Below are 27,372 nucleotides of genomic sequence, written 5' to 3'. Positions count from 1 at the left end.
AAATCCCTAGCCACCAAAAGTTAAGGGCAGACTTTTCAGTGTAATATCTATGCCTGGATGAATTTCACAACAGAGTGGCACTGTGGGACAATGGGGCAACTCCAACCATTTTAACCATAGATCACCTTCATAGGCAAATAAGTAGGTGCTTCTGCCAAGCAGAGGTGCACTTCAAAAACCTTTGGGCTGAAATCTCAGTGAGCAACCTAGATGAACTACACCCTCTTTCAACCTGAAAACATTCCCAACAGGACTCTGGCTGAGACAGATAAATGAGGAAGCAGGGTAGTGAACTTGGCACTTGGGGTGGTAATTTTGATATGCCTGTTTCTGGCCATATATATTTTAGTAATGGAAACCCTGCTAAAAAAAAAAAAACAAACTTCTTCCATAGCTTGTAAATCAAGGAATAATTTGATCCTTCCCCATGTGGTGGGCACTGTTCTTTTTTCTGCTGTCCAGCATCCCAATCCCTTCCTATTATGAGAAATGTGCCAAGGATAGAGTGTCCTGCCCCCTGCTAGGGAGGTGAGATGGGACCTAGGCTTGGCTGGCTGGGCCCTGCCACCAGACACCCAACATAGTGTGAGTGATCCCACACGTGTGATGGTTGGGACTGATCTGTGACAGCAGTGTTGGCTTTCTTATGTACTGGCTGTTGTATTTTCTCTCTCTTGGCCCTCTGACTTTGCCTTGGAGCCTGGCTAATTCCTCAACAGTTTGGGAGCCCCTGACTTTTCTGTTTAAGGTAACAGAGTCATTTTCTCCAAGGCAAGAGGCTTCAACAGAAGCTGCTCTGTATATTATGATTTTTATTTTAAAGTCCTAAACAATCATCTTCAGGACATCATTTGGGGCAGGCTGTCAGTGTAATTGGTACTATCTGTTTTAAATCAGTGCCCAAGTTGGGAACTAAAAGATTAACTGGCATTGTTCTCCAGTCCCCCTTACTTCTGACTAGATGGTGCCACAAAAAAGTCCCATGCTAAGAGGTTTTAATTATGGCCCAGTTGACTAGGAAGCCCATCAGGGAAGGTTCCCCCACAAAACAATGGCAGACTAGGATCTAGTTTTCCACCTGGACAAGAATCCAGACCTGACCCCTCCACTGGCCCTCTTCCTCCAATTTGCCCCTCTCCAGAAAGGAGTTTATAAAAAGCCATGAACAATGCTGGGACACTATATAGCCTTGCTGAAAGGGACCTTTGGAAACTATGCTTATGGAAGGCAAGTTTAGTTTGATTTTGTTGGATCACTTCTAAAACCCATCCCAGAACTTTCTATATGGGATGGGAGACTATTAGATTAACAAAATAATCCAAGGGGCTTTTCCCAGCTCAAAGGGTAAAAATCTTATGTCACAAAATATTCCTGATCAAAAGTGCATTCATCCCAAATAGCGTTACGAATAGTAGAAGCCAGCCAATTGGGCTGTGCATTAGAAGGGTATAAAGTGGCAAGAAATCAACACCTGTAGGGACCTCAACTGCTCACACTCCTGCTTCCTCTACTGGGTGGATTTAACCTCCCTTCCATAGTACAGCTTCCCATAACAAAAGATTAAGAATATATATTAAAAACAAATATGCTTACTAATTACAAGGTAAAAATCAAATAAGAGAAGTCAAATCAACATTTAGTATTGTATGAAAGGAAGAGAATTCTGACAAAATTCTTAAAGCTTAAATGCAAGGTAAAAATTATCACTGGTCCCAGTATGAAATCCAAACCAATGATGTGGCTGGAGCCAGAGAAGTGCCTACAAAGCAAAGGACACAATCCAACCTTTAGGTGGAAAATTAATAGGAACTTAAACCTTGAACAGAAAAATCGTTGAGGGGCAATGTCTCCTGTTCTCTCCCATTTCTAAAACAGTTAGGCAACCCACTGTCAGGAGTTTGGCACCACATGGTTCAGTCCAAGAAAACGACTGTGCAAAACTATCTGAAAAGTATCTTACATCCACTTACCAAAGAACTGCTGCTTGCCCCCATTTGCATAGCTCTCCAGGGTACTCACGTGATTGAGAAATTTGCTGTCTCGTGTGGCCCAGCCAATCTGCATGACTCCTGAAGTGACCACTGTTACTTCATAGTACCACACCCCAGCATCCACACAGAAGGTGCAACGCACGCTTTCAAAAGAGGAGGCATCACAGCGAGCCTGGCAAACCAAAAAAAGAGTGTGAAGTCTACCATCAACACCTGAAGACCAACAGAGAACTCACAGCTTGGAAGGCTCAATGTGTTTTTCCTATTAAAGCTTCTGGTGGGCTACCGTTTCTTTCTCTGTGCCACCTCGGTGACAAAAATTGCAAACCAAATAAAGCACACTTATTTTTTTATTAAGGTATCACTGATATACACTTTTATGAAGGTTTCACATGAAAAACATTGTGGTTACTACATTCACCCATGTTATCAAGTCACCCCCACATCCCCCTGCACATATAAGATAAAAGGGCCGCCTGAAGCCATTCTGCAAACAGCTCTTTAATCTTGACATGTCTAGTGCCTTTGGTATCTTCCTGTACAGGAGCAGCTCCTTCAACAGCCTGCACCATGCAATCAACATTTCCAACATACAGGGAACAGGAAAAGCACAGACTGAATACCACTGGCTATGCAGGGATTCAAAAGGGGGGCTCTCTTTTAGAAGTACTAGTCTTTGTACCTTTAGCTGAATAAAATGGCAGATTAAAAATAGATATATTTAAGCAAACAGTCAATAAACTATAATGTTATAGTGCTTATTATATGTCTAGAACCATGTGGGATATAAAAGAGTAAATATCCCGAACACCCTCTCTCCTGCCACTTCTATCTCTAACCATTGGGTATGAAATAAACTTTCATCTGTTCTCTTCAAGAAATTGTTGTTCAGAACCAGGGCATGAAAATGAGAACAAGGGCTTTTCCCCCCAATGGTCCATCTGTGGAAAATTTACCTCCAAGCCATGAGGCGAGATCTTCAGGTACTCGCTGACATCATTGCTGTTCAGCATGGCCCTAATGCTATTCAAGTCCACTTTCTCATAGGTCAGTTTTCTACCTTCTTTTAAAACTGCAAGAGAAAAAGTGGTCATGTTTCTAAGGTAGGCTGTTGTGGAAAAAAAGCTAGTGTCATTGCCAGCTACCATTCTAGTTAAGTGAAGGTGCCTGTAAATGGCAGAACTGGTAGGGAGACTTATAACCTGGCTAACTGCTATATCACCATGTGAAGATCAGTTAAGCAAACACCAGGAAAGGCAGCACTCCTGGGTTTCTGCTTCTGTTCCCATGTTATTTTGTACGCAACCAAATCCAAATTATATTTTTCCAGAATTATTCTTTAACTGGCACTACACAGGGTGTGCACTAAGCAACTCCCCACAATGATGCAGAAGCAGGGGTTACATGTCCAACTGTGCTTAGCACAGTGCCAACTATGGAGGGGAGGTGAGGGGATAGTAGTAGTAGAGTTTTAGTTCTAGTCGCCCTTGAAGGAGAAAAAGAGAGAAGTCAGGAGTAACCCTCTTGGTGCAGGTACGGCATGACTTGAGTTTTGAAGAGCAAAGCTGGGTTAGGGAAAAGAGTAAAGAGAGAAAATTCCAAGTCATGGGACCAGGCCCAGAGGTCGGAATGATTGGCACCTACTTGCAGGACAGTGAAGAGGGTTTATGCTGGGAAGAGTTGATTAGACAGTGCCATCTGATAAATGGCCTTGATTGATGCAGCAGGACATAGGGTCCCAGTAAACATTTTTGAACAAGAGAGTACTAGAATTAGAAGCATTCTCTATAATTCTTGTCTGAAGGGTCAACCTACCAAGAGAGGACCTTATAAGGAAAAACTCACACTATTACAAAATGAAGAACAGTGATCCTACATAAGAAATGGGTTTGAAAATGGAAACAGGCATTTCAATAAAAGACAATGACTTACAGAGATTGTCTAAGCTCCACTGGGCACAGAAACCAACTTGACGCTTCAGATAATTAGAATCATCAGCCCAGGACTCCAATGTGATAAGCCGGTCACTAATACTGGATTCAGAGATAGTCAATTTATTTTCACCTGTTTTGGAAGACATAAACCTTGAATCAACCATGAAAGAGTAGAATGATTTGCTGGGCAGATCGGTGGGGGGAAGGAGTGAGGAGAGGCCATTAGGTAACTTGGAAACTAGAATAATGGTGTAGCCCAAGAGCTCTGACTTCTTTAAAGAAAGAAGCAATCTCATCACTAACTGTTTAGATATAAAAAGTGGGTTAGTTACTATGGTCACCAAGTTTTGATTCTTAGATGAGAAAACTCTTGGCTTTGTCCCTATTACATCTCACCGGCCTTGAGGTGTCTACCCATGCAAAAACAATGTATGCATGTTTGATGGAGTCCAAAGTGTAGCTCATCCAGTAACTAAGAAAAGTAATTTTTCATGACTGATACAGATCATTAGTGCAGGAAGTCACTATACCTACTTGTCTGTGCAAACTTTTCCAGTGCGATAAGTGCAAAAAGCATGACTGTGGGGTGCGACTGTAACTTCTGAAAGACAACAAAAGAAAACAAAAACAAAACATCATTCCCCTGTGGCAAGAGGCAAGCAGCAGCAAGTTATCAATTTCCACTTCTTACCCAATATATTAGATTTTTTAAAATCTGAGCAGTCAGAAAGCTTACTTGTTCAAGTTCTCAATGATCCATTTACTAATATTTTTAGTAATGAAGAAGCAAGACAAAGTCTCTTAAAATCTTGTATTACTTTCTTGAAGTCAGTGGGTTCATTTATAGATATGGAAATTTCAAAAGTACCTTGTTAAATGCATTGTTATTTCACTTAGTAACATTCATATTAGGGCTTTGTTAAATAAAATAATGCTGATTCTTACACTCACTTAAGCAAGCCAGACAAACCTAGAACTATAGCTAAAAATGACATTTTAGTCAGAACCCTAAAAGGAACCATTTATTCATCACTCAAGTTCCAAAATTATAAATTATGATATTAGGAACTAATTGCTTAGTTTTCAATCTGTTCTCTGACAGGAATTCCACAAATGCTAATAATAGGTGGAAGAAAGCAACAGGTGGATTCTTCCAGTTACACTTAAGTTCACGTTGCATGTATCCACATTTAAGAAAGGTCTACCTGCTCAAAATCACATCTTCTCTCAGCTCTCCTTTCCTGCATCAACATTAGGAGCCTACAAAGGAGCTCTAGAACATGATTCCCACTCACTTCCCTGGGGCCCAACTAGGTTCTGCAAAGCTCACATAAGCACCATCCTTCCCTGCTGCAAAGTCTGCTCAGCACCCTGCTTCTTGCCATATCCATTCTCAACCTCTCTTCAGGCCCTGCACCCTCCCCAGCTGGCTACTCAGTCTATGTCATTGTCATCCTGTCTCTGAACACTGTCTTCTGATCAGACAATTCTCTGTAATATCCCAGGAACATGGGCATTTCCATGTCTGGGCTTCTGCTGGTGATATGCCCTTAGCCAAGAAACCCATTTTTGACTCCTGTGTGTACAATCAAATCCTAATTTTATGGTGTGACCCAGCTGAGGTCCTACCTTCATCAGGAAGGCTGTCTCCCATGACTCTCCAATCCATACATTCACCTCCCAATCACCTTCTTAGAACTCTTTCTTGGCACTTAGTCTGAAGGAAATGGTTTTGCCCTTGATCACATCCTGTCATACAATGGAGGCTAACTATCTTGTCTGAGCAGTTTTGTTCCCTCAGTGAACCAGGAAACTTCTTGAGAGCAAAGGACTGTTATACCAACTCTGTATCCCCAGAATTAAGCTAAGTATAATTACTTAGCATAATGTTAAATGTTTTAAGTACATATCATTAGATACTGAGAAACAAGGTCTTTCAGATTTTGAAAAAGATCAATGCTCAGTAGGCCTGGAAAAATAACTTCTAAAAATATGGACCAGTCAAGACTGTGTGACAGATCTGACAGCACAGCCTCAGCCAACCATAAGTCCAACAGACAATATATCAAATACTCAACAACAGTTTTTTAAGAGCAGCAGCAAGTGGGGAGGGAAGTAGAAATTTATATGTACTGGGAATCTGTTTCCTGGCTTGGAATACCATGTAATTTTGTTTCCACTGTGGAGGTCATTACTGCCATTTGGCAGGCTCTAAGGACATATGCAAAAAAGCCAATCATAGCAGCTATCTTATGACTAAATTTAAAACTAGACCAACTCAGCTGTTTTTCACTTGTAATAAGTTCCTATCCCACCTTCATTTTTTTTAACATAGGAAGAATAGATAAAACATTCAGGAAATACCTGCAAATAATATTTATAACTGAATCCATTCTCTGTGCCAGTGGCTAAGTTGGCAAGTTTAGAAAAATGCACAATCTAGATGACTAAGAATAACTGGCTTTGATGCCTCACTTACCAGACACTGTAGCAAATATTCCAGTATTCCTGGGCTAAGTAAACCTATACTTGCAGGACCTAGATGAATACAACAAACACTGTATATAATTAAATGTGTCATATTACATTTAATCAGTAACTAAAAACAAAAAAATTGTTGTTTTGATAGGACTCTTTTACAAAGTATTATCACGCACATTTATTGTATTCACGCGTTACACTCTGAGGTGGGAACCAGTACTATCCCCATTTCACAGTTGAGCAACTAAATCCATGGAGTGAAGTCACTCACTTCAGGGCACTTAGGGAGCATGTGGAAGAGTCTGAACCATGTCCCATGTGTTCTGATTTCTGATCCATTGTTTCTTCCACCTGTACTTTGATGTTAACTTTCCTAAAATGGGTAATATTCATAAACAAGTTAAATACCTGCTTCTCATCTCAGAAATCACTCCAATTTAAAGTTCCTTTTCCTCTTTCCCTACCTTGTATGTCTCTACTATTTAACTAAAGTTTATAAAGTGTGGGGTGTATATATATGTTATATATAACCTATGTTTATAATACTGTTTTTTTGTATTATACATTAACGTACATGTTAATAACATATAGGCTATATATACATAATATGCACACACACAAACACATGTAATCTTTCTTATACTGAGTTTAGCCTTATCTTAATTTTAAAGCAAATAAGTAAAACCCTTTTATTTTAAACTTCCTTCTGAAAATCCTCAGAGCTAACTTAAATTGCTTTTACTTTTGTGGCCTTAAATTTTTTCCAGTGAGTCTGTCCCTCAGCTTTTTTTCTGTTTTTGAAGATGCTTCTTTCTGCTACAGCAGGCTTGGTCAACACCCTGCAGCGCAGTCTTCCTCTTAATGTGAAACAACATAAGATGGAGCTGCCCAGTTACCTGCCAGTTTCTCCGCCAAACAGCCTAGGACTGCAGATGTGTTCCTGTGTTTGGCAGGATGACCTGAGTCCTGGCAAGCTACTTCTCCATTTAAATTAAGAATTTCAGTCAACTTCTGGAGTGCATCCTAAAAATAAAAATGTACAAGTGGATTTGATACATACACTACTTATTTTTTTCCCCAAGGTAATTCTGAGACACAAGCTGTAACTTAGGCATTAAATTAACTCAGCATGACCACACAAACATGATACCCAATGATATTATAATTGATGGGAAACATCAGTTTTTCCTGAAACTAACCTTAAAGTTTTCTTCCATGAATCACTGGATTCCATTTCACTCAAATTCTACCAGTGCTATTAAATATAAGCTATATACTCTTGAATCATTAAACAGACTAAAACCACCCAATTGGCAGCATGACTGGTAACAATAGAGCCTAGTGATGTTGAAAGAGCTACTTTTAAAAACAAACAAGCAAGAATAAATATCACCAGAGCTTTTGAGGCAAATTAGAATCCTCTAGTAAGCCTAGGCAAAGGTCAGTATCAGTGACTAGGCCAAAGGCTTTTCCCTTCTGTCCATGTTTTTCCTTGTTGGGCCCAAATGTCTGAGGCTTCAGCAAATGAAAGACGCCAGAATCCAAAACATTTTTAAAAGGATTCCACAGAATATATGGACTAAGGCAATGAATGGTGGATACTTTTGTTCTATGTAAGGGATAATCAAGGTTATACCAATCTTTAATATGTTTGAGCAGAACTCACAAGTGCTTTCAGTATAAGTTTTTCCCCTTAATAAAAAACATTTAAAATACTTGTGTTATGAGGAAATTGTTTAGAGAAAGATAAGAAAAGCAGCTCAGCAACTGAATGTTCTCTTCCAGTTTCCAAATAAAGACTTGCCATTTCAGATATAAATAATTCCATTTTAAACATTTAAAAAAATTTTAAACTAAAGCTTTATAGTAAGCTAGTGAGAGAAAGAGGAGGTAGTACTTCATTAGTAATAAAATACAAGTTCACATAATGAAATTAATATTGAATAAAACAGACCCCAAATGTAGAAATGCATTATATCAGATTTTCTTTGTGGTCATTCATCCTGTATTTAAGCACAGATAACAGTTTCATAAAAGATAAATATTAACTTACTTTAGTGGGCAGTGGACATTCATCTAATAACAATGTTATAACAGCTGGTCCCAGTGGGTCATCCAATGGAATGACTCTAATTAAAGACTGGACAACGTCCAACCATCCTTCATCTAAGAGCAAATCAAGAAGATTATACAATGGAGCCACTATTTTTAAAATGTGAAAATAGGTAAGTTATAACACAAAGATGACTCCACACTGAAATAGAAACACTTCTGGCCTTCATCTGATAGTTTTTAAGCAGCTAACACTTGGCATGGGCATAGTCACCAAGGTAGAGTCAAAGAATCATGATTTATAAGAGTCTGGTGATTTGGGGGCATCTTTATTTAGAGAAAATCCAGCTATTGTACTGGATTCTCAAATTATAATTAAAACCATTTTCACCATCCGATTTACAATATAGAATTTAACTGAGATGATTAAGTATCTGAGGCAACTGGATCATTTTCAGAATGACATGTAGGAAACTGAGGGGCAAAAAATTACCCGCCACATTCTAGAAGAGTTTACAATCAAAGATCTGTCAATGCCAAATAATTTTTCTTTTGATAATTTCAGTGAGATAAAACCATTACTAAAAGGTGCAGCTATAAATTCAGGATGCAATACATAGTACTTATTAATTTTTATCCTTGTACAGGAATATTTCCATACACTAATGGCTTTTTTCTTTGTCATGTATGTTTATTTTTGGAATCTTTTATTTTAAAAAAAAGTGGCCATATTTCTTCACAATCATTAATTCATTAGGAAGTATTCAAAAAAAATTTTTAATACCTGTTTCTGCCATTTCATGCAATGTAATCATTGAATAGGGAGGTTCCTGATCACTGAAAAACAAACATTCAAGACATTAAACTTGAAGAAATATGACAATTCCAAATAAAAATTCAAACTGGAAGTGTAGGGGTAGAAAAAGAGAAGAAATGAACATGACTATAGAGAAAGAGATGGAAGAGACAATCAGAGCTATAGTCTCTGACACATGCACACTGCATGTGCTTATTTCTAAGGTCACTGGCTGTGATGGCCCACAAATGACACAGCTGGAAGATCACAGGAAAGCCCCATCATGTGGCCTTAAGTAAAAGCACAGGACCAAACCTAGAGACCACAGCCTACTTAAAACTTTAGTTATAGCGTCCCAATGCCAACTGAACAAAGTCAGGGAGGTCAACACCATCTTCCTAATACTTACTTCAAAGAAATGCCAGGAAGGGAGATGACAATCCTTGCTGAGGATTTAAGGGAGCAAGGGCCTACATAAACACCTTCACTTTTTTTTTTGTTATCATTAATCTACAATTACATGAAGAACATTATGTTTACTAGGCTCCCCCCTTCACCAAGTCCCCCCACCACCCCATTACAGTCATTGTCCATCAGCGTAGTAAGATGCTGTAGAATCACTACTTGTCTTTACTGTTGCACAGCCCTCCCCATGCACCCCCCTACATTATACATGCTAATCTTAAAGGCCTCTTTTTCCCTGCCCTTACCCCACCCTTTCCACCCATCCCTAGTCCCTTTCCCTTTGGTAACTGTTAGTCCATTCTTGGGTTCTGTGATTCTGCTGCTGTTTTGTTCCTTCAGTTTTTCTTTGTTCTTATACTCCACATGAGTGAAATCAGTTGATACTTGTCTTTCTCCACTTGGCTTATTTCACTGAGCATAATACCCTCTAGCTCTATCCATCTTGTTGCAAATTGTAGGATTTGTTTTCTTCTTATGGCTGAATAATATTCCATTGTGTATATGTACCACATCTTCTTTATCCATTCATCTACTGATGGACATTCAGGTTGCTTCCATTTCTTGGCTATTGTATATAGTGCTACGATAAACATAGGGGTGCATCTGCCTTTTCAAACTGGGCTGCTGCATTCTTAGGGTAAATTCCTAGAAGAGGAATTTCTGGATCAAATGGTATGTCTATTTTGAGCTTTCAGAGGAACCTCCATACTATTTTCCACAATGGCTGAACTAATTTACATTCCTACCAGCAGTGTAGGAGGGGTTCCCCTTTCTCCACAACCTCGCCAACATTTGTTGTTATTTGTCTTTTGGATGGTGGTGATCCTTACTGGTGTGAGATGATATCGCATCGTGGTTTTAATTTGCATTTCTCTGATGACTAGCGATGTGGAGCATCTTTTCATGTTTCTGTTGGCCATCTGAATTTCTTCTTTGGAGAAGTGTCTGTTCAGCTCCTCTGCCCATTTTTTAATTGGATTATTTGCTTTTTGTTTGTTGGGGTGCATGCACCTTTTTTTTAAATTTTGGTATCATTAATCTACAATTACATGAAAGACATTTTGTTTACTAGGCTACCCCCTTCACCAAGTCCCCCCCATATACCCCTTCAGTCACTGTCCATCAGCGTAGTAAGATGCTGTAAAATCACTACTTGTCTTCTCTGTGTTGCACAGCCCTCCCCGTGCCCCTCCACACTATACATGCTAATCATAATGCCCCCTTTCTTTTTCCCCTCCCTTATCCCTCCCGTCCCAGCCATCCTCCCCAATCCCTTTCCTTTTGGTAACTGTTAGTCCATTCTTGGGTTCTGTGATTCTGCTGCTGTTTTGTTCCTTCAGTTTTCCTTTGTTCTTATACTCCACATGAGTGAAATCATTTGGTACTTGTCTTTCTCCACCTGACTTATTTCACTGAGCATAATACCCTCTAGCTCCATCCATGTTGTTGCAAATGGTAGGATCTGTTTTCTTCTTATAGCTGAGTAATATTCCATTGTGTATATGTACATTTTCTTTATCCAATCATCTACTGATGGACATTTAGGTTGCTTCCATTTCTTGGCTATTGTAAATAGTGCAGCGATAAACATAGGGGTGCATCTGTCTTTTTCAAACTGGGCTACTGCATTCTTAGGGTAAATTCCTAGAAGTGGAATTCCTGGGTCAAATGGTAAGTCTATTTTGAGCATTTTGAGGAACCTCCATACTGTTTCCCACAATGGTTGAACTAATTTACATTCCCACCAGCAGTGTAGGAGGGTTCCCCTTTCTCCACAAACTCGCCAACATTTGTTGTTGTCTGTCTTTTGGATGGTGGCCATCTTTACTGGTGTGAGGTGATATCTCATTGTGGTTTTAATTTGCATTTCTCTGATGACAAGCGACGTGGAGCATCTTTTCATGTGTCTGTTGGCCACCTGAATTTCTTCTTTAGAGAACTGTCTACTCAGCTCCTCTGCCCATTTTTTAATTGGATTATTTGCTTTTTGTTTGTTGAGGTGCGTGAGCTCTTTATATTTGGATGTCAGCCCTTTATTGGATCTGTCATTTATGAATATATTCTCCCATACTGTAGGATACCTTTTTGTTCTATTCATGGTGTCCTTTGCTGTACAGAAGCTTTTCAGCTTGATATAGTCTCACTTGTTCATTTTTGCTTTTGTTTCCCTTGCCCGGGGAGATATGTTCACGAAGAGGTCACTCATGTTTTTGTAAGAGATTTTTGCCTATGTTTTTTTCTAAGAGTTTTATGGTTTCATGACTTACGTTCAAGTCTTTGAGCCATTTCGAATTTACTTTTGTGTATGGTGTTAGACAGTGATCCAGTTTCATTCTCTTACATGTAGCTGTCCAGTTTTGCCAGCACAATCTGTTGAAGAGACTGTCATTCCCCTATTGTATGTCCATGGCTCCTTTACTGTATATTAATTGACCATATATGTTTGGGTTAATGCCTGGAGTCTCTATTCTGTTCCACTGGTCTGTGGCTCTGTTCTTGTGCCAGTACCAAATTATCTTGATTACTGTGGCTTTGTAGTAGAGCTTGAAGTTGGGGAGTGAGATCCCCCCCCCATTTTATTCTTCCTTCTCAGGACTGCTTTGGCTATTTGGGGTCTTTGGTGTTTCCATATGAATTTTTGAACTATTTGTTCCAGTTTATTGAAGAATGTTGCTGGTAATTTGATAGGGATTGCATCGAATCTGTATATTGCTTTGGGCAGGATGGCCATTTTGACGATATTAATTCTTCCTAGCCAAGAGCATGGGATGAGTTTCCATTTGCTAGTGTCCTCTTTAATTTCTCTTAAGAGTGTCTTTATAGGTCTTTCAGTTCCTTGGTTAGGTTTATTCCTAGGTATTTCATTCTTTTTGATGCAATTGTGAATGGAGTTGTTTTCCTGATTTCTCTATTAGTTCATTGTTAGTGTATAGGAAAGTCACAGATTTTTGTGTGTTAATTTTGTATCCTACAAGTTTACTGTATTCCAATATCAGTTCTAGTAGTTTTGGAGTAGAGTCTTTACGGTTTTTTATGTACAATATCATGTTATCTGCAAATAGTAACAGTTTAACTTCTTCTTTACCAATTTGGATTGGTTGTATTTCTTTGTTTTGTCTAATTGCCGTGGCTAGGACCTCCAGTACTGTGTTGAATAACAGTGGGGAGAGTGGGCATCCCTGTCTAGTTCCCGATCTCAGAGGAAAAGCTTTCAGCTTCTTGCCGTTCAGTATGATGTTGGTTAACACCCTCACTTTTAAGTGTTCTTCTGGGAAATATTACTACATACTTAAAATTCACTGAATGGTGTCAGAAGAAAAAGAAACAAAGCTTAATTGAGAAGCTGCTTAATAATCTACACACTGATCTATAATGGCATTATATAGCTTAATCCAGTGGATTTTCAAACCACGATGCCAGGAATCCTAAGGAGGTGCTTTAGAGGAACAACAATAATGAATGAAGTATTTCCCACCAAGCAATGATAAATCTAATTACTCAGGAACTATATTCACCAATTATTTGTTTATATATTTTGGCTGTTTTACTATGGAAAAAAACTGTAAAAAACTATTGTCTTCAATCTTTTAATCCTCAGAATAACCTTGTGATATGAGAATTATCAAGTTCACTTCAGGTCTCATTAGGTGCTGATTATTTGACACATCCAGTACCCTTTCATAATTAGGGAAGATTCTTACAGAAAAGAGTTGTTTTTAAACAGTGTAACTAACTAATGCAAACATTTCTGGAGAGCAATCTGGCAATAACTGAAATTAAGTGTGCATATACCCAACAATGCTGGAGAAACTATTACATAGGTAATAGATGCATATGAAGCTACCTGCTGCAGTACTATCTGTAGGAACAAAATATGGAAGTAAACTAATTTACCATCACCAAGTTATAGGATAACCAAATACAGTTATTCCAAGCACATGAAGGAATACTCTGGAGCAGTCAGATACAATTGTGCTCTACCTACAGTGACATAACTCTCCAACGTAACGTTGAGAGTAGTTTAAAACAAAGAGATTTCTATAATTATATCAGTTGTGAACATTTAAAAAATTACATGCAAACACTGTAACTTCCTATATAAACAAACGTATGGCAGGCAGATTGGAAGAACATACCTTAAATTCCTAGAATGGTTATCCACTGATATTTGGAGATAGGTACAGGACAATGAAATTAGGGAAGAGGGGAAAAATAATAAAAACATGACAGGATCAGAGACCAATAAAGAATATGAGCACCTCAATTTTATACAGATGGACTTAAAGGGCACACACATCCCTATATTCAAAAAACAAGATAAATTTTGTGGAACAGAAATGGAGTAGAAATTTCTGGTGAGAGGCAGGAGCTAAATCCACAGGGCTAGTAGACTCTGGATAAGTAACCAGACAGAGGTGACCAGGAGCTCTATGCCTGCGGAGTAGTTAATGGGGATCAAAACCTTACCTGTGCAAGGGGTGGAGCAGACTTACTAAATGAAGTTGGCACAGGGCTCTCCTTTCAGGAAAAGGAGTTGAAAGAAGTTATGAATGACAATCTGAGCTACAACTGGTATAAAGCTGCAAGTATCCAGTGGCAGAAAAAGACAGAGAAAGCCATGTAGCCAGATTCACGCTTCTTAAAGTGGGATGGAAATCAGAGCCACCAACTTTAGCTTCAGTCAGACTGAAGTGCCTGGGACCTAGATGGAGACGATAACAGTGACAGATGTGAAGAGAGAGACAGATTGACAGAATTACAGAGAGACAGAGAACACACACACATAAAAATGGGGGAAAACCCTTCTATCAAGAGGAGCCTGCATATTAAAGTCTCAAATCACATGAGAATACCATTAGTAATCCAAGGATAGTCACTACCAAAAACATGCAAATAACCAAACTCCAAATGATTTTAAAATACGTGTATTTAAAGTGAATTTCCTTTAGCAACTCTCTCACTGTGGCCTTAGGAATTGGTTTCCTCTGAGATCAACGACTTTCTTTCCTAAGTAAAAAGTAGGGAGAACAATAAATTCAAATCATTTTATAATTGCACTATCTGCTGACAATCTTTTAGGTCTATTCTTACTAAGCCCATCTTTCGTATCTTTCATGGACTTAAAGAACATAGTTTGTGGTTTACTCCCTTATTTGGGATGGACAGCTTTTCATTATAATTTTATAGTATGTTTTAGATGTCACCAAGAATAAACTTTATGTAGCAACTTCTAGTCCCTTGCTTGAGTTTGGGGATATAAATGGCACAGATTTACTTTAATAGGTATTTCCTACACATATATTAAAATTAATTTAGATACCAAAACTACTTCAGAGGCTGGTTTTAATAAACTTAGGTAGGTGTTTCTGAACTGGTTATAGAGAATATTTGTAAGAACCACCTTTCCCCAGCATGTTTTGTAGCAGAAAGACAGATGTGCAAAATATATTTACTTCTACAAGGAAAAAAATCACCTCCTCAGAATAATATGCACAGGCATACTTTGCCTTCTATTATAATTTTTTTGTAACTAAACAAAACTGGGTTTTCATAAATGTGATTATCAAATATTTACTTAAACTTACTAGTAGAGTCCAAAGCAAAAACAACCCAGATATCTTTTTTTTTTGGTGTTAATATACAATTACATGAGCAGCATTATGGTTATTAGACTTCCTCCATCATCAAGTCCCCACCACATACCCCATTACAGTCACTGTCCATCAGCGCAGTAAGATGCTATAGAATCACTACTTGTCTTCTCTGTGTTATACTGCCTTCTCCGTGCTCCGCCACCCCCCGCTACATTGCGTGTGCTAATCCTAATGCCCCCATCTTCCCCAGTCCCTTTCCCTTTGGTAACTGTTAGTCCATTCTTGGGTTCTGTGATTCTGCTGCTGTTTTGTTCTTTCAGGTTTTTCTTAGTTCTTATACTCCATAGGTGAGTGAAATCACTTGATACTTGTCTTTCTCCACCTGGCTTATTTCACTGAGCATAATACCCTCTAGCTCCATCCACGTTGTTGCAAAGGGTAGGACTTGTTTTCTTCTTATGGCTGAATAATATTACATTGTGTGTATGTACCACATCTTCTTTATCCATTCATCTACTGATGGACACTTAAGTTGCTTCCATTTCTTGGCTATTGTAAATACTGCTGCAATGAACATAGGGGTGCATATGTCTTTTTCAAACTGGGCTGCTGCATTCTTAGGGTAAATTCCTAAGAGTGGAATTCCTGGGTCAAATGGTAGTTCTACTTTGAGTTTTTTGAGGAATCTCCATACTGCTTTCCATAATGGTTGAACTAATTTACATTCCCACCAGCAGTGTAGGAGGGTTTCCCTTTCTCCACGTCCTCACCAACATTTGTTGTTGTTTGTCTTTTGGATGTTGGCCATCCTAGCGTGTGTGAGGTGATATGTCATTTTGGTTTTAACTTGCATTCTCTGATGATTAGTGATGTGGAGCATCTTTTCATGTGCCTGTTGGTCACCTGAATTTCTTCTTTGGAGAAGTGTCTGTTCAGCTCCTCTGCCCATTTTTTAATTGGATTATTGGCTTTTTGTTTGTTGAGGTGCGTGAGCTCTTTGTATATTTTGGATGTCAGCCCCTTATCAGATATATCATTTATGAATATATTCTCCAATACTGTAGGATGCCTTTTTTTACTATTGATGGTGTCCTTTGCTGTACAGAGCTTTTCAGCTTGATATAGTCCCACTTGTTCATTTTTGCTTTTGTTTCCCTTGCCTGTGGAGATATGTTCATGAAGAAGTTGCTCATGTTTATGTCCAAGACCCAGATATCTTTTTAAAATTATCATCTATAGAGCAATTGTTATGGGCAAGGCACTATACTAGATGCTTTATATATATTATGGCATGATAATCCCTGTCAAAAAGCTATTACTCCCCTTCTATAGATGAGGAATTGGAGACTTAGAGAAGTAATTTATCCAGTGTCATGTAGCTAGCTAAGGGGCTGGGCCAGAATTTGAACCTTGGTCCATCATGGTTCTAAAACTTTTGCTCTGAACTACTGAATTACATAGCTAAAATATTTTTCCAGGTGGAACAATGCCTTTTCATTTTACTGTTATTCAATCTGGGATTTCACAGAGTTAGTTAGACAAAGCAGGGAAAATACAAAACAAGTATAGGTGTGTCCTGTAGTTTCAACTAACAAGCTTCCCAAGTGGATCTAAGAGGGCCAAATAAGGAATATAAAAAAGGAAGGAAGATGAGAACTCTCCTTGATCTATGTCCTTACACTGCCAACAGAAACTGCAAACAGCCATGCTCTTGGTAAAACAACTCATGTTGAATCTCTGGTCAGTACAGAAGACAGGCTGGCAAGGTAAGAGTGAGTGAGTCTTCATGAAACCATTTCCTGTTGTAAACTGCAACACAAACTCACTCCATATTTACTAAATTCTCTAGTAAAGATCATAGCTTTTAGTAAGTGTTTTCTGCTACAGAAATGTTTAGAAATTTCCAGACAGGAGTAGATGTTAGTAAGTAAAAACATCAAATCTTACAATTTACTCTGCCCTTAGAGGGGAAATACGATATTCTCTCTTGCCCTTTAAGCCCCCAGGCTTGGCAAATACATCCCAATGAACTGAAGGAGCCCCAAAGTCATGGTCCCTAGCAGAACACTTTTCATTACATAGGGAGTGACTGTGAGTCAGGTACTTACTTATCTACAAGAGTTCGTATGACTGCCAGTGTGTCCAGCACTAGCCCGTCTACATTATGTTTCTTTCTCCTTGGCTCATGCGGTCCTCTGCCCCTCCTTGGTGGCCGAACAGGGTCCCGGGGTTGGCTCCTTGTGTCAGCAGTGGGTACTGCACTGTTCTCAGCCTGTTGCTGCTGGGCATCAATGCTGTCTTCTGCTCCACTGTCATCTCGGCAGATACAGGAATTACCCATGGTAGCAGTGGCGCCTCTAGTCCCCAGGAAGCGGGCTATGTGCTCCTCGAGAGTCAACAGCAGACCCTGGCCAAGGCTTCTGCTCACTAAGAACACGGCCCAACCGAAGACAATCATCTAGATAGTTTTCAGTTTTCCAAACACTGCTTTCATAATTTGGAGTTGAAGAACTTGCATCCTATCTGTTTTGAACAACTGAATACCAAGGAAAGTTACAGAGCTGATCTCCAACATTATCAATTACAGGGAATCCAGATCACCCAGTGGCTGTTCTAGAAGAAAAAGGAAAGAAAAGGAAAATGAATCAAAGACTCTTGACCACTCAATTACCCAAAAATCCTAGTTTGATTTTACAGACATTAGGATTACAATGAAGAATCATGTCTGGTTATTTTTATATGTTTCTGACACAAGAGAACTGACAATCAGTAACTCCTTTTCATCATTATAAAGTTGATGGCTAAACCATGTCCCTGTAAACCACAGGAGTTACCACTGCTTTTTAAAAAACTATGTGTGATTCTATCTCTAGAGAAATACATTAGAAGAATATGGGCTATTGCTTCAAGGGCTCCTGTTGTGGATTAAGAAAATATTCTCTTTTCTTAATGTATACAAGTATTTAACGTTTCAAATAAAATATCAGATTACTGCGGTTTGTTGTTATAAAGGCTGTGATACAAATATGATAACACTCATTTGATATCAAGAAGAATAAAAGGATAGATTGTTCCACTTAAGTTACCCAAATTGCAGAGATTTCCCACTTTGAGGCTCTCTTGGGAATTTACAGAAATCATACAAGTAGTTACAAAGTTTTTCTCTTAGGGTAAGCAAAACTGTTTTAGGAAAGGCAAATACATATCACAAGGTTACATTTCACAATGATCAGTTTGTATGCAGAACACATCTGGTACAAAGCTAAGAGTAAGGATGTACCAATTATCTTTGTCTGGAAACACTTAGCCCCTTGGGCCAGGCACTGTGCAAGTAAAGATGGAAAGATGAACGAGGCATAGTCCTGCCTGCCAGAACTCATTGATGGCCACTCTTACTTCACACAGTGTATTTATCATCAAAAAACCTAATGATAGAACCAGCTCTTCATTAAGCTAAAAAATCTGGTTAAGACTAGAAAGAAGTAAAAGATTTGGAAGCAGGAGACCGACATGCGGCTAGTAACAGCAAGTAAAACATGCTGAGACCTGAAGACAAGGACCCATAACGACACAAACAGACACATGGAAGAGACTAGTGTGTAGTCTCTGTAGCTATTCACATTAAACCCTCATATATTGAGTACCGACTCAGGAACAGATATAAATAAAAAGTATAATTCAGTGGGACTAGAAGTGAGAGAAAAATTACTTCCATTATTTTAGACAGATTTGCAGAAAATTCTTTTATGTATTTGCCCAGTTTAATTTTTGCTCATAGGGGAAAACTGAAGGAAAGGTGGAGAGGTAAGGTTTTATATATATATATTAAATCTAATATAATCTATTATGTAGAGAGAGACAGGCGGAGAGCGAAGGGAGGAGATGCGAGGGGAGGCAACTGACAGACATTATCTCCCTCCAGCCCAAGAAGACAGCAATGGCTGAGCCAAATAATATCACAGATGTTCTTGGTTCCCCCCAGTCAGGCTATCTTCAAACTCTGGAGGTTGTACTTAAAAAGATGTGGCTGAAATATAGGTAGGAGTATGATGCAAGGACTCAGCTGGAAATAGCTTTTTAAAAGAGAAACACATTCTAAACCAGCAAAGAATTGAATACCATTCCCTTCCCACAGGGACCAGAGTATACAATTCCCTCCAGAGGGTAGATAACCAAGAGATTTCAATGCTTAAAAGGACAAGAGTCAGAAATAAGAAATAACTCTTTTGAAAGGCCCCTGGTATACATTTCTATTGACCTTATAAATTATGTTGGTTTCTGAGAAAGATCAAAAAGCAACATTTCAGAAGTGACGATGTTTTGGCCCTTTTCACAGAAAGCACACAGAGGAGGCACTGCTGGAACAATTCAGAGTAAGTAAAGAACCCAAGGTTTTTTGGCAGGTCTGCCACTGGGCTGTTGCCCAGCTGATATGCCATTAGAGAATTATATTAAAAATTTTTATCTGTTCATTTTAAAAATAAAAAACAAATACCCATTCGTTTTAAGACCTAAATGCTGCATACATCTACAGAAAAGTGAAAACCTCTCTTCTGCAAAGCTTTCTTCACAGCCTATTCCTTTCCCAGAGGCAACCCGTTAAAAGCTTCATGTGTCTGTTTTCACACCTATTATTAGGTACTTAAAAATTCAAATTCTCTTAGTTCAACCATTGTGGAAAGCAGTATGGAGGTTCCTCAAAAAACTCAAAATAGAAATACATTTGACCCAGGAATTCCACTCCTAGGAATTTACCCTAAGAATGCAGCAGCCCAGTTTGAAAAAGACATATGCACCCCTATGCTTATTGCAGCACTAGTTACAATAGCCAAGAAATGGAAGCAACCTAAGTGTCCATCAGTAGATGAATGGATAAAGAAGAGGATACATGTACACAGTGGAATATTATTCAGCCATAAGTAGAAAACAAATCCTACCATTTGCAACAACATGGATGGAACTAGAGGGTATTATGCTCAGTGAAATAGGCCAGGCGGAAAAAGAGAAGTATCAAATGATTTCACTCATCTGTGGAGTATAAGAACAAAGAAAAAAACTGAAGGAACAAAACAGCAGCAGACTTACAGAACCCAAGAATGGACTAAGAGTTACAAAAGGGAAAGGGACTAGGGAAGATGGGTGGGAAGGGAGAGATAAGGGGAAAAAAAGGGGCATTACTATTAGCAGACATAATGTGTGGGGGGGGGTGGCACGGGGAGGGCTGTGCAACACAGAGAAGACAAGTAATGATTCTATAGCATCTTACTACACTGATGGACAGTGACTGTAATGGAGTATGTTGGGGGGACTTTATGATGGGGGGAGTCTAGTAACCATAATGCTGCTCATGTAAATGTAGATTAATGACACCAAAAGAAAAAAAATTCAAATTCTTTTTTTTAACTTAACTAGGACCATACCATAATTACTCTTCTGTTATTTGCTTTTTTCTTCAACAACACAACTTTCTATATTAGTATATATAAAACTACCTCATCCCAGTTAAGGCAGTACAGAAATCCATGCTTTGCATTACCAGTTTCTTAACCATTATGCTATATATAAACCTGTGGCTAACTTCCTAATACTTTGGGAATGGGAGAAGGAGGTGGCATCGCATCAGATTTAATACAAGGGAACTCTGTTTGGGAATGCTTCATCTCCTGGGGAAGTGTTCTCACCCCAGACTGTTCTGTAACGTCAAGATTACAAGAGCAGAAGTGAACTCCACTGGCTTCTTTAAGGCTCCTGAGCCTGTCCACATAATCAGTACTAAGTTGGGAATAGTATATTCAGTAGATTTAACCCAAGTAGACACATTAAATTGGGGAAGGTATACCTGAGGAAGGGAGACCAGTCAGGTATGAAAAGTAACTAACTGGAAATGATTAGAATGTCAAGGCAAGATTAAGTCTCAGGACAAAGCCTTGAAGGGGCGAGAACAAAGGATCCTATAAAGTTAGCATTTAAAGCCACTACTTGTAACGCTGTTTAGAATAATAAACAAGAAACAATGTTAGGAGTGCTTGTGAGTTAAAAATTAGTTTGTTGGATCTCAAATTCTTAAATTTTATTGTATGCAAATATTTTTTGCTAAGGCTTATATAAACTGAATGTAGAATAACTAACCTTATGCAGATTTGCATTTAATACAGTTTCAAAGTAAATGGAAAATATCCAATACATATGGGTATTTTAAAAAATCTGACGACACCTGGAAATGAGAAGACACAAATTAAGATTTTTTCTATTTCCAAACTGAATCAAATGTCAACTGAATTCAGTTTGGGTCACTTTCTTCCAAAAGCATCATTTTCCTTAAATGACCCAGGAAATTATGAAATAATGTCACCTACAACATTTGCCAGAGAAGGAAATGGAGTTAAAAAACCAAAAGGCTTCAAATATTTTAAGTCTACAGACATTCTTTTTTGAGGACTACCTGTAAAGACCAGGTATAAAGAAGATGTTAATTAGGTGGGAGAAGCTGTGGGGCATTTCAAAGGAAAGACTATGAATCATACAAGGAAAAAATAAGATCATAATTTTTTTTTTTGGAAATGAGTCTACGGAGTACTCTTGAGGATTACAGCCAAAGGCAGGGCACATATATGAACAAAGTGTATGATCTCTCAGGTTTATTGAATTCTAAAAAATGTATAGGGGCTCTCTTGTCCCCTCCTGGCTTGAGCCATGAGCTCTTTCCTCTCACTTTATTTCTAAATAAAAGCCTCTGCCCTGGCTCTCCTACCTTGGGTGTTTGCTAAGTTCACTCATCCACTCTGCAAACAAGAAGCCTGGCATCATCTCTGGGGGCTCGTCTGGGATAACTATGGAGAAGCCACAAAACTACAAATAGTAATAGAAATGGAACCTGGAATAGAAGTGCCCATCTTCCGAGGCCCTCTCAACTGACTACTAATGGAGACCTAACCGTACCCTTTACTGTACCCCTCTCAGCATGAAGCAGCCAGAGCGGTCATGGCCCCCTTTTTCTAGCAGCAGCTAGGGTCTCTATCTGTAGAGGGGGGAATGAGACAGGGACAATGGGCTTAGACAGAGTAGGGTGAAGGCCTCCGGAAAAAGCAAGGCAATATATTTACAGTCAAAGCAATGTAACAATGTAAAGTCCCTATCAAAACTCTTGTGTTCAGCATTATGCAAAGTCAGGGTCACACTAATTCTCTAGGGTAAAGATACCAGATTAGGAATATTAGACATCTTCAGTGAGATCAGTTAAAGGTCAAAAGGCCAGGAGCAACTTGGCCTGGACTGTTTGAGTGTTTCTGCAAGGATTTCTCAGCATAACCTGTGACTTCACTGTAAACAGCCCTAGCAAACAGACAACCACCCAGCCCACCTTCAGGGCAGGGCAGGTGGTACAAGTCCATACCCTAAGCCCTCAATTCCCAAAAATCCTCAACTGCCTATAAATCCCCTAGACAACGCACCACCCCGGGCTCTCTTGTCCCTCCTGGCATAAACCAGAAGCTCTGTCTGTCTTCTCACTGTATCTCTCAATAAAAGACTCCCTGGCTCTCCTAAAAAAAAAATATATATATATACAGCTTTTCACCTGGACATAGCTGTCACTCAGATACTTTTCTCAAAGACCAGATGAAGCAGCTAAACAATTATACTTCAGACGGCTTTGTTTCATCTCAGTCCAAAAAGCATTATGTGGTCCACTTTCCAGGGACCGTTGTCTAAATACAGTAACATAGCCTACAGATCTCGTAGAGGATGCCAGAGGCCACCTACAGTACAGGGCATGGGCTCTGTAGTCAGACAGACTGGGTGCAGGCCCCAGCCCTGCAATATTTACAGCTGTGCATTCTAATTACCCTGACTACTGACACACTTTAAAACATGGACATAGTAATAGCTCTTATACCTTACAGTCCTACTGCGAGCATTAAATGGAATAGTGCATTTTAAACATGTGGCACAGTGCCTAACAAACTGGATCCAAAAATTCAACATGTTATTATAAAACGAGCACACAGCTAAATCAGAAATAACTAAATAATCTGGGAGGTAGAGACTGGAGTTAAGACCTGACTTAAGAGCACTAAGATAACTAAAGAGTTTTACAGAACTCATCTATCCTGTACTGATGTTTTTACTTATTTAAAGACAAAGAACCTTGGAAGTGAATGTAGTTTAATCATCCCAAAGGTGATGGATATTAGAATCACTTAGGTGCTTCTTAAAATGCAAACTGTTGGTTCCATTCCAAACAGCCATAATTAGAATTTCTAGAATGTAGCCCAAGCAAGTATTTTCTTGAGAGCTCTCCAGGTGATTCTAATGGTGGCCAGGTCTGGAAATCACTGTTACAGAACATAACACAGAACCTGGCGCAGCAGGCAAGACCCAGTGACTGAATGAAGGGACAAATTGAAACAATAAAGGGTGATTCCTCTGGGCTCAAAAATGTTAATCTCTTTTCAGAAGAATGAACTGAGACTATCTTTGAACAGTCTTTTGGAGAGGTCAGCCAAAATAACCACTGGATACAGTTACATCCATTAATGGTTATGTGTAGTATATACCAACACAATGATAAAACAGCTGTTATTTCCCACCAGATCTACCCTGTGAAGCATTGTAAGGAACCTAGATGGTACCCAGCTTATGGGTTATTTCAAGGGTTGACAGACTAGATGGAATGGAAAAATAAGACTAGAGATTATGTAAGGGCAACACATCTGTAATACCCATACACTTCACCTTAACTTTGAAGACTACTTAGCATTAAATGGTCAAGTCAATTTTGAGACCAAAAGAAAAGCCAGTCACATAATTTAAATATACACAATCATTAGATCTGTAGCTGTGGCAATCATCAACTGATTTAATGATAATGATACCACTGGGTGCAACTGCTTAGTAGAAAGCTTTTTGTTACCATCTAAATGTTAATGCTTTGTAAATCAGACTGTTCGAAGCCATTTTGCTGCAATAGCGTAATTATAATCAAACATTTGCTTTGCAAACCTATTGCTCTGAAGTGTGGCATTACTAATTTTGATCCTTCCTCTTTAAATAAGAAAGTAAACTATTCTTTTCACTTCTGTATCATTTATGATTTATTGGATTTTTACATTTTATATATTTTAAAGTGAATCTGAGGGGAAAAAATATCGAACTTGGGTTCTCAATAAGTTCAGTGTTAAAGCAGAGAGGTCTGGTACTCCAAACACAGACCTCTGTCATCATTAACAACTCGCCACAGAGATATCTGGCAACTGGTCTGACCCTCTAACAAGTGGTCCAGGAACCAGTGATTCCTCTCTTCAAATATTTGCTTGAGTTCAATCATATACAGCTCAGTGACATTAAGAACACTTTTTTTCCTCTGAAAATAAGCTTTCAGGATCATGTTGCCAAGACAGGAGAAGCTGGTTAAATGAATGACCATAGGAAAAAAAAAACAACTTTGGGCATGAAATTACTATTGCTGCCATCTTTACCTCACCATTCCAAAATACTATGATCAGATGCAGTATTTCACCCAATCCACTCCCCAAACCTCCAAAGTTGAATCACGCAGCATGAATAATAACAATATGTAATACACTCAGAATTCTAATGATTTTCTCTCATTAGAAAATGTTTTGGATTTTTTCTTAAAACAGTGATTTACTAAGGTGATTACTAATACCTAAGACAGTATTATGAATGATAGCTTCTAGTGTCATGTTTAGTGTTCCCAACATTTCACTACAAAAAATTTCAAACCTATATAGTGAACACCTACATAATGTGCCCACCACCTACAATCTACCATACATCTCACTATACTTGCTTTATTAGATATTTAGTGAATTCTGTCCATCATCAATCCATCTAATTTTTTTAATGCATTTCAAAGTAAATTGCAGGCATCAGTATACTTCCCCCTAAATAATTCAGCATGCATACCACTAACTGGACTTCAATGTTTATATAGGTTAAATTTACAGGTAATGAAATGTACAAGTCATGAGCATACAATGCATATATCTGTGTACCCAAACTCTATCAGATAGAGAACCTTACCCAGAAATATATTTGCTTTTAAAATATCCTACAGGATACCCCAAAGACCACAGTTTCCTTACTGAAGATTTTGTTTAAATGGGGAAAATTTGGAGGCTAACAAGATTGATTATTTGGCAGTACAATAAGTATATTAAAAATTAAGTGTATTATATATCAGGAGTATACTTGCTAGCTGAAACAGAAACTACCTGAAGATGTTTTAATAAGACTGTTTTTGTTTCTACATTCTAAAATGTCTGGTATTGGTGGGGAGGGAGGCAGATTGTGAAATATGTCGTTGAAACTTCAGTTTTCCCTCAAACAGAAAGGTAGCTCTGTTAAGATATTTTTACATGTCACCCAGATGGCCAAAACTATTTATCTGCAATGAAACTGGACACTTAAGGTTTAAGTCACACAGGGTGCTATTATCCCCTAGAGCATAACCAAGTTGTCTGGGAAAAGCACTGAATGATTCTGAACTTGTCTTATGCACTGAGGTTGGTTTAAGAAAGTACATCTTTGAGGGGAAAGTAGATAGTTTTTCTGGTTGAACTGTCGGGGAAGGAGTATCTGGAAAAAGCTCTCGCTAAAATGTTGAAAGCTTTTTAACGCAGTAGCAGTGGTGTCTGTGTCAGGTGAGACTTACAGCAGAACAAATTACAGAATATGTACTCAACCTGAAACAGTACAAAAGAGAACAGCATTCAAAAATGGAGTAAAAAATAAAATTTATGGCTGAGATAAGAGTAAGGAATTTCCAGAAGTAAATAACCCTGCCTGGTCTTAAAGACTGAAAAATTTGCCTTGGAGCAGGCAGGGGTATTGACTTTTTTACTGTTGAAGGTAATACTAAGGAAGAACTGAGCCCAAAATGATGGCTGCATACAGAGGAGAAAAGCAAACGTAATACACCATACTACTTAGGATTCTCCTTCCCCCTGGAGATCAAATAACAAGAGCTCATACAGATGTGTTACTTGAACACATAATTCACAAATCTGGAGGAAAAGAGAAAACCCTATGCTATTTAGAAAAGCAGAGAGAATGTATAAACAGCATGAATATCAACACTTTCTGTAATGAGGTCTACTTAAAATGGTATCTGAAAACACTTGATTGCACATTCAATTGGCTACCTATTAGAACCTAACTGGTATTCAATATATGTTTTAAGTGAATTTATTCTAAATTCTGTAAAAACAGAATGTTTCTAAAACATTTATCACTCTGAAAAACTGAAACATCATTCAATAAATAGGAATCCAATGCTTATATGCTAGGCACTGAGCAAATATGAAAGAAGGTCCCTCATGCTTTTGCAAAGGATGCACTGATGACAAGTTTCCCAGGACAGACTTCCCCTGAGGAAAATGTATTAGAGTACACTCTAATGTAGTATTCGCTTTGGTTTAGGAATACCATGCTTTAGTAATCCTTAATAATTCACTTGGGAGGTTATCAGTGAGTAGCCCTTAGGCATATTTAAGTATGAACAACTATGAGGCAATAGGAATTGAAAAAAGGAGCTGCAACTCCCATGTGGAGGGGTGTGGTAGGAGCCATACTTTGAGAATCACTGTATTAAGGGAACACAGGAGAGAAAACTTAATTCTTCAAGGGGTGGAAGGGGTAAGAAAAATGAACACTGAGACATTAAACTATAAGGTAATAATAAACTTGCTGTACAATGGTATTCCAAACCTTCCATTTGGACGTGTATGTATAGTGCCCATGAAATTATGCTGGAAACTATAATTTCAAGTAGTAAGAAAATTACATGCAGGATTCTTTTCTTAACAAATTTAAGGAGTGCATCAATTCTTTGCTACTTCAAATGCATTGTTTTCAAAAGCTCAGAAAGGGAAAAAGGGGAGTATTCTCTAAGAAGCCACCACTATTTATAAAATCATTTTACCTCATTTAGCACTGTATATATCACACAGTTACTATGCTTTTACATATTTAACCAGCAAGCATTCTCTTTTGGAATGGACACTGAGTAAAAATAACAAACATTTACCTTTTTCTAA

General features: G+C 38.5%; 1 protein-coding gene across 2 annotated transcripts in view; it reads right to left on the bottom strand.

The window, feature by feature from the left end:
• The window catches only part of RSPRY1 (ring finger and SPRY domain containing 1), a 44,943-nt gene that overhangs the window by 14,468 nt on the left and 3,103 nt on the right, over window positions 1-27,372 (bottom strand). For both annotated transcript variants that reach the window (XM_036881102.2, XM_057493099.1), the window contains exons 2-10: window positions 17,422-17,926; window positions 9,243-9,295; window positions 8,460-8,572; window positions 7,303-7,429; window positions 6,405-6,463; window positions 4,460-4,526; window positions 3,924-4,055; window positions 2,948-3,063; window positions 2,020-2,163 (exon numbers count right to left, since the gene is read on the bottom strand). In XM_036881102.2, the coding sequence (XP_036736997.1) occupies window positions 2,020-2,163; window positions 2,948-3,063; window positions 3,924-4,055; window positions 4,460-4,526; window positions 6,405-6,463; window positions 7,303-7,429; window positions 8,460-8,572; window positions 9,243-9,295; window positions 17,422-17,771 (1,161 nt within the window). In that variant the 5' untranslated portion in view covers window positions 17,772-17,926. The remainder of the gene's footprint in view (window positions 1-2,019; window positions 2,164-2,947; window positions 3,064-3,923; window positions 4,056-4,459; window positions 4,527-6,404; window positions 6,464-7,302; window positions 7,430-8,459; window positions 8,573-9,242; window positions 9,296-17,421; window positions 17,927-27,372) is intronic.

The sequence above is a fragment of the Manis pentadactyla genome, chromosome 15 (genome assembly GCF_030020395.1).
Source record: "Manis pentadactyla isolate mManPen7 chromosome 15, mManPen7.hap1, whole genome shotgun sequence".
In the NCBI taxonomy this organism is placed as follows: Eukaryota; Metazoa; Chordata; class Mammalia; order Pholidota; family Manidae; genus Manis; species Manis pentadactyla.
The sequence above is the reverse complement of the archived record's forward strand: the minus strand, read 5'-3'. Positions and strand labels throughout refer to the sequence as shown.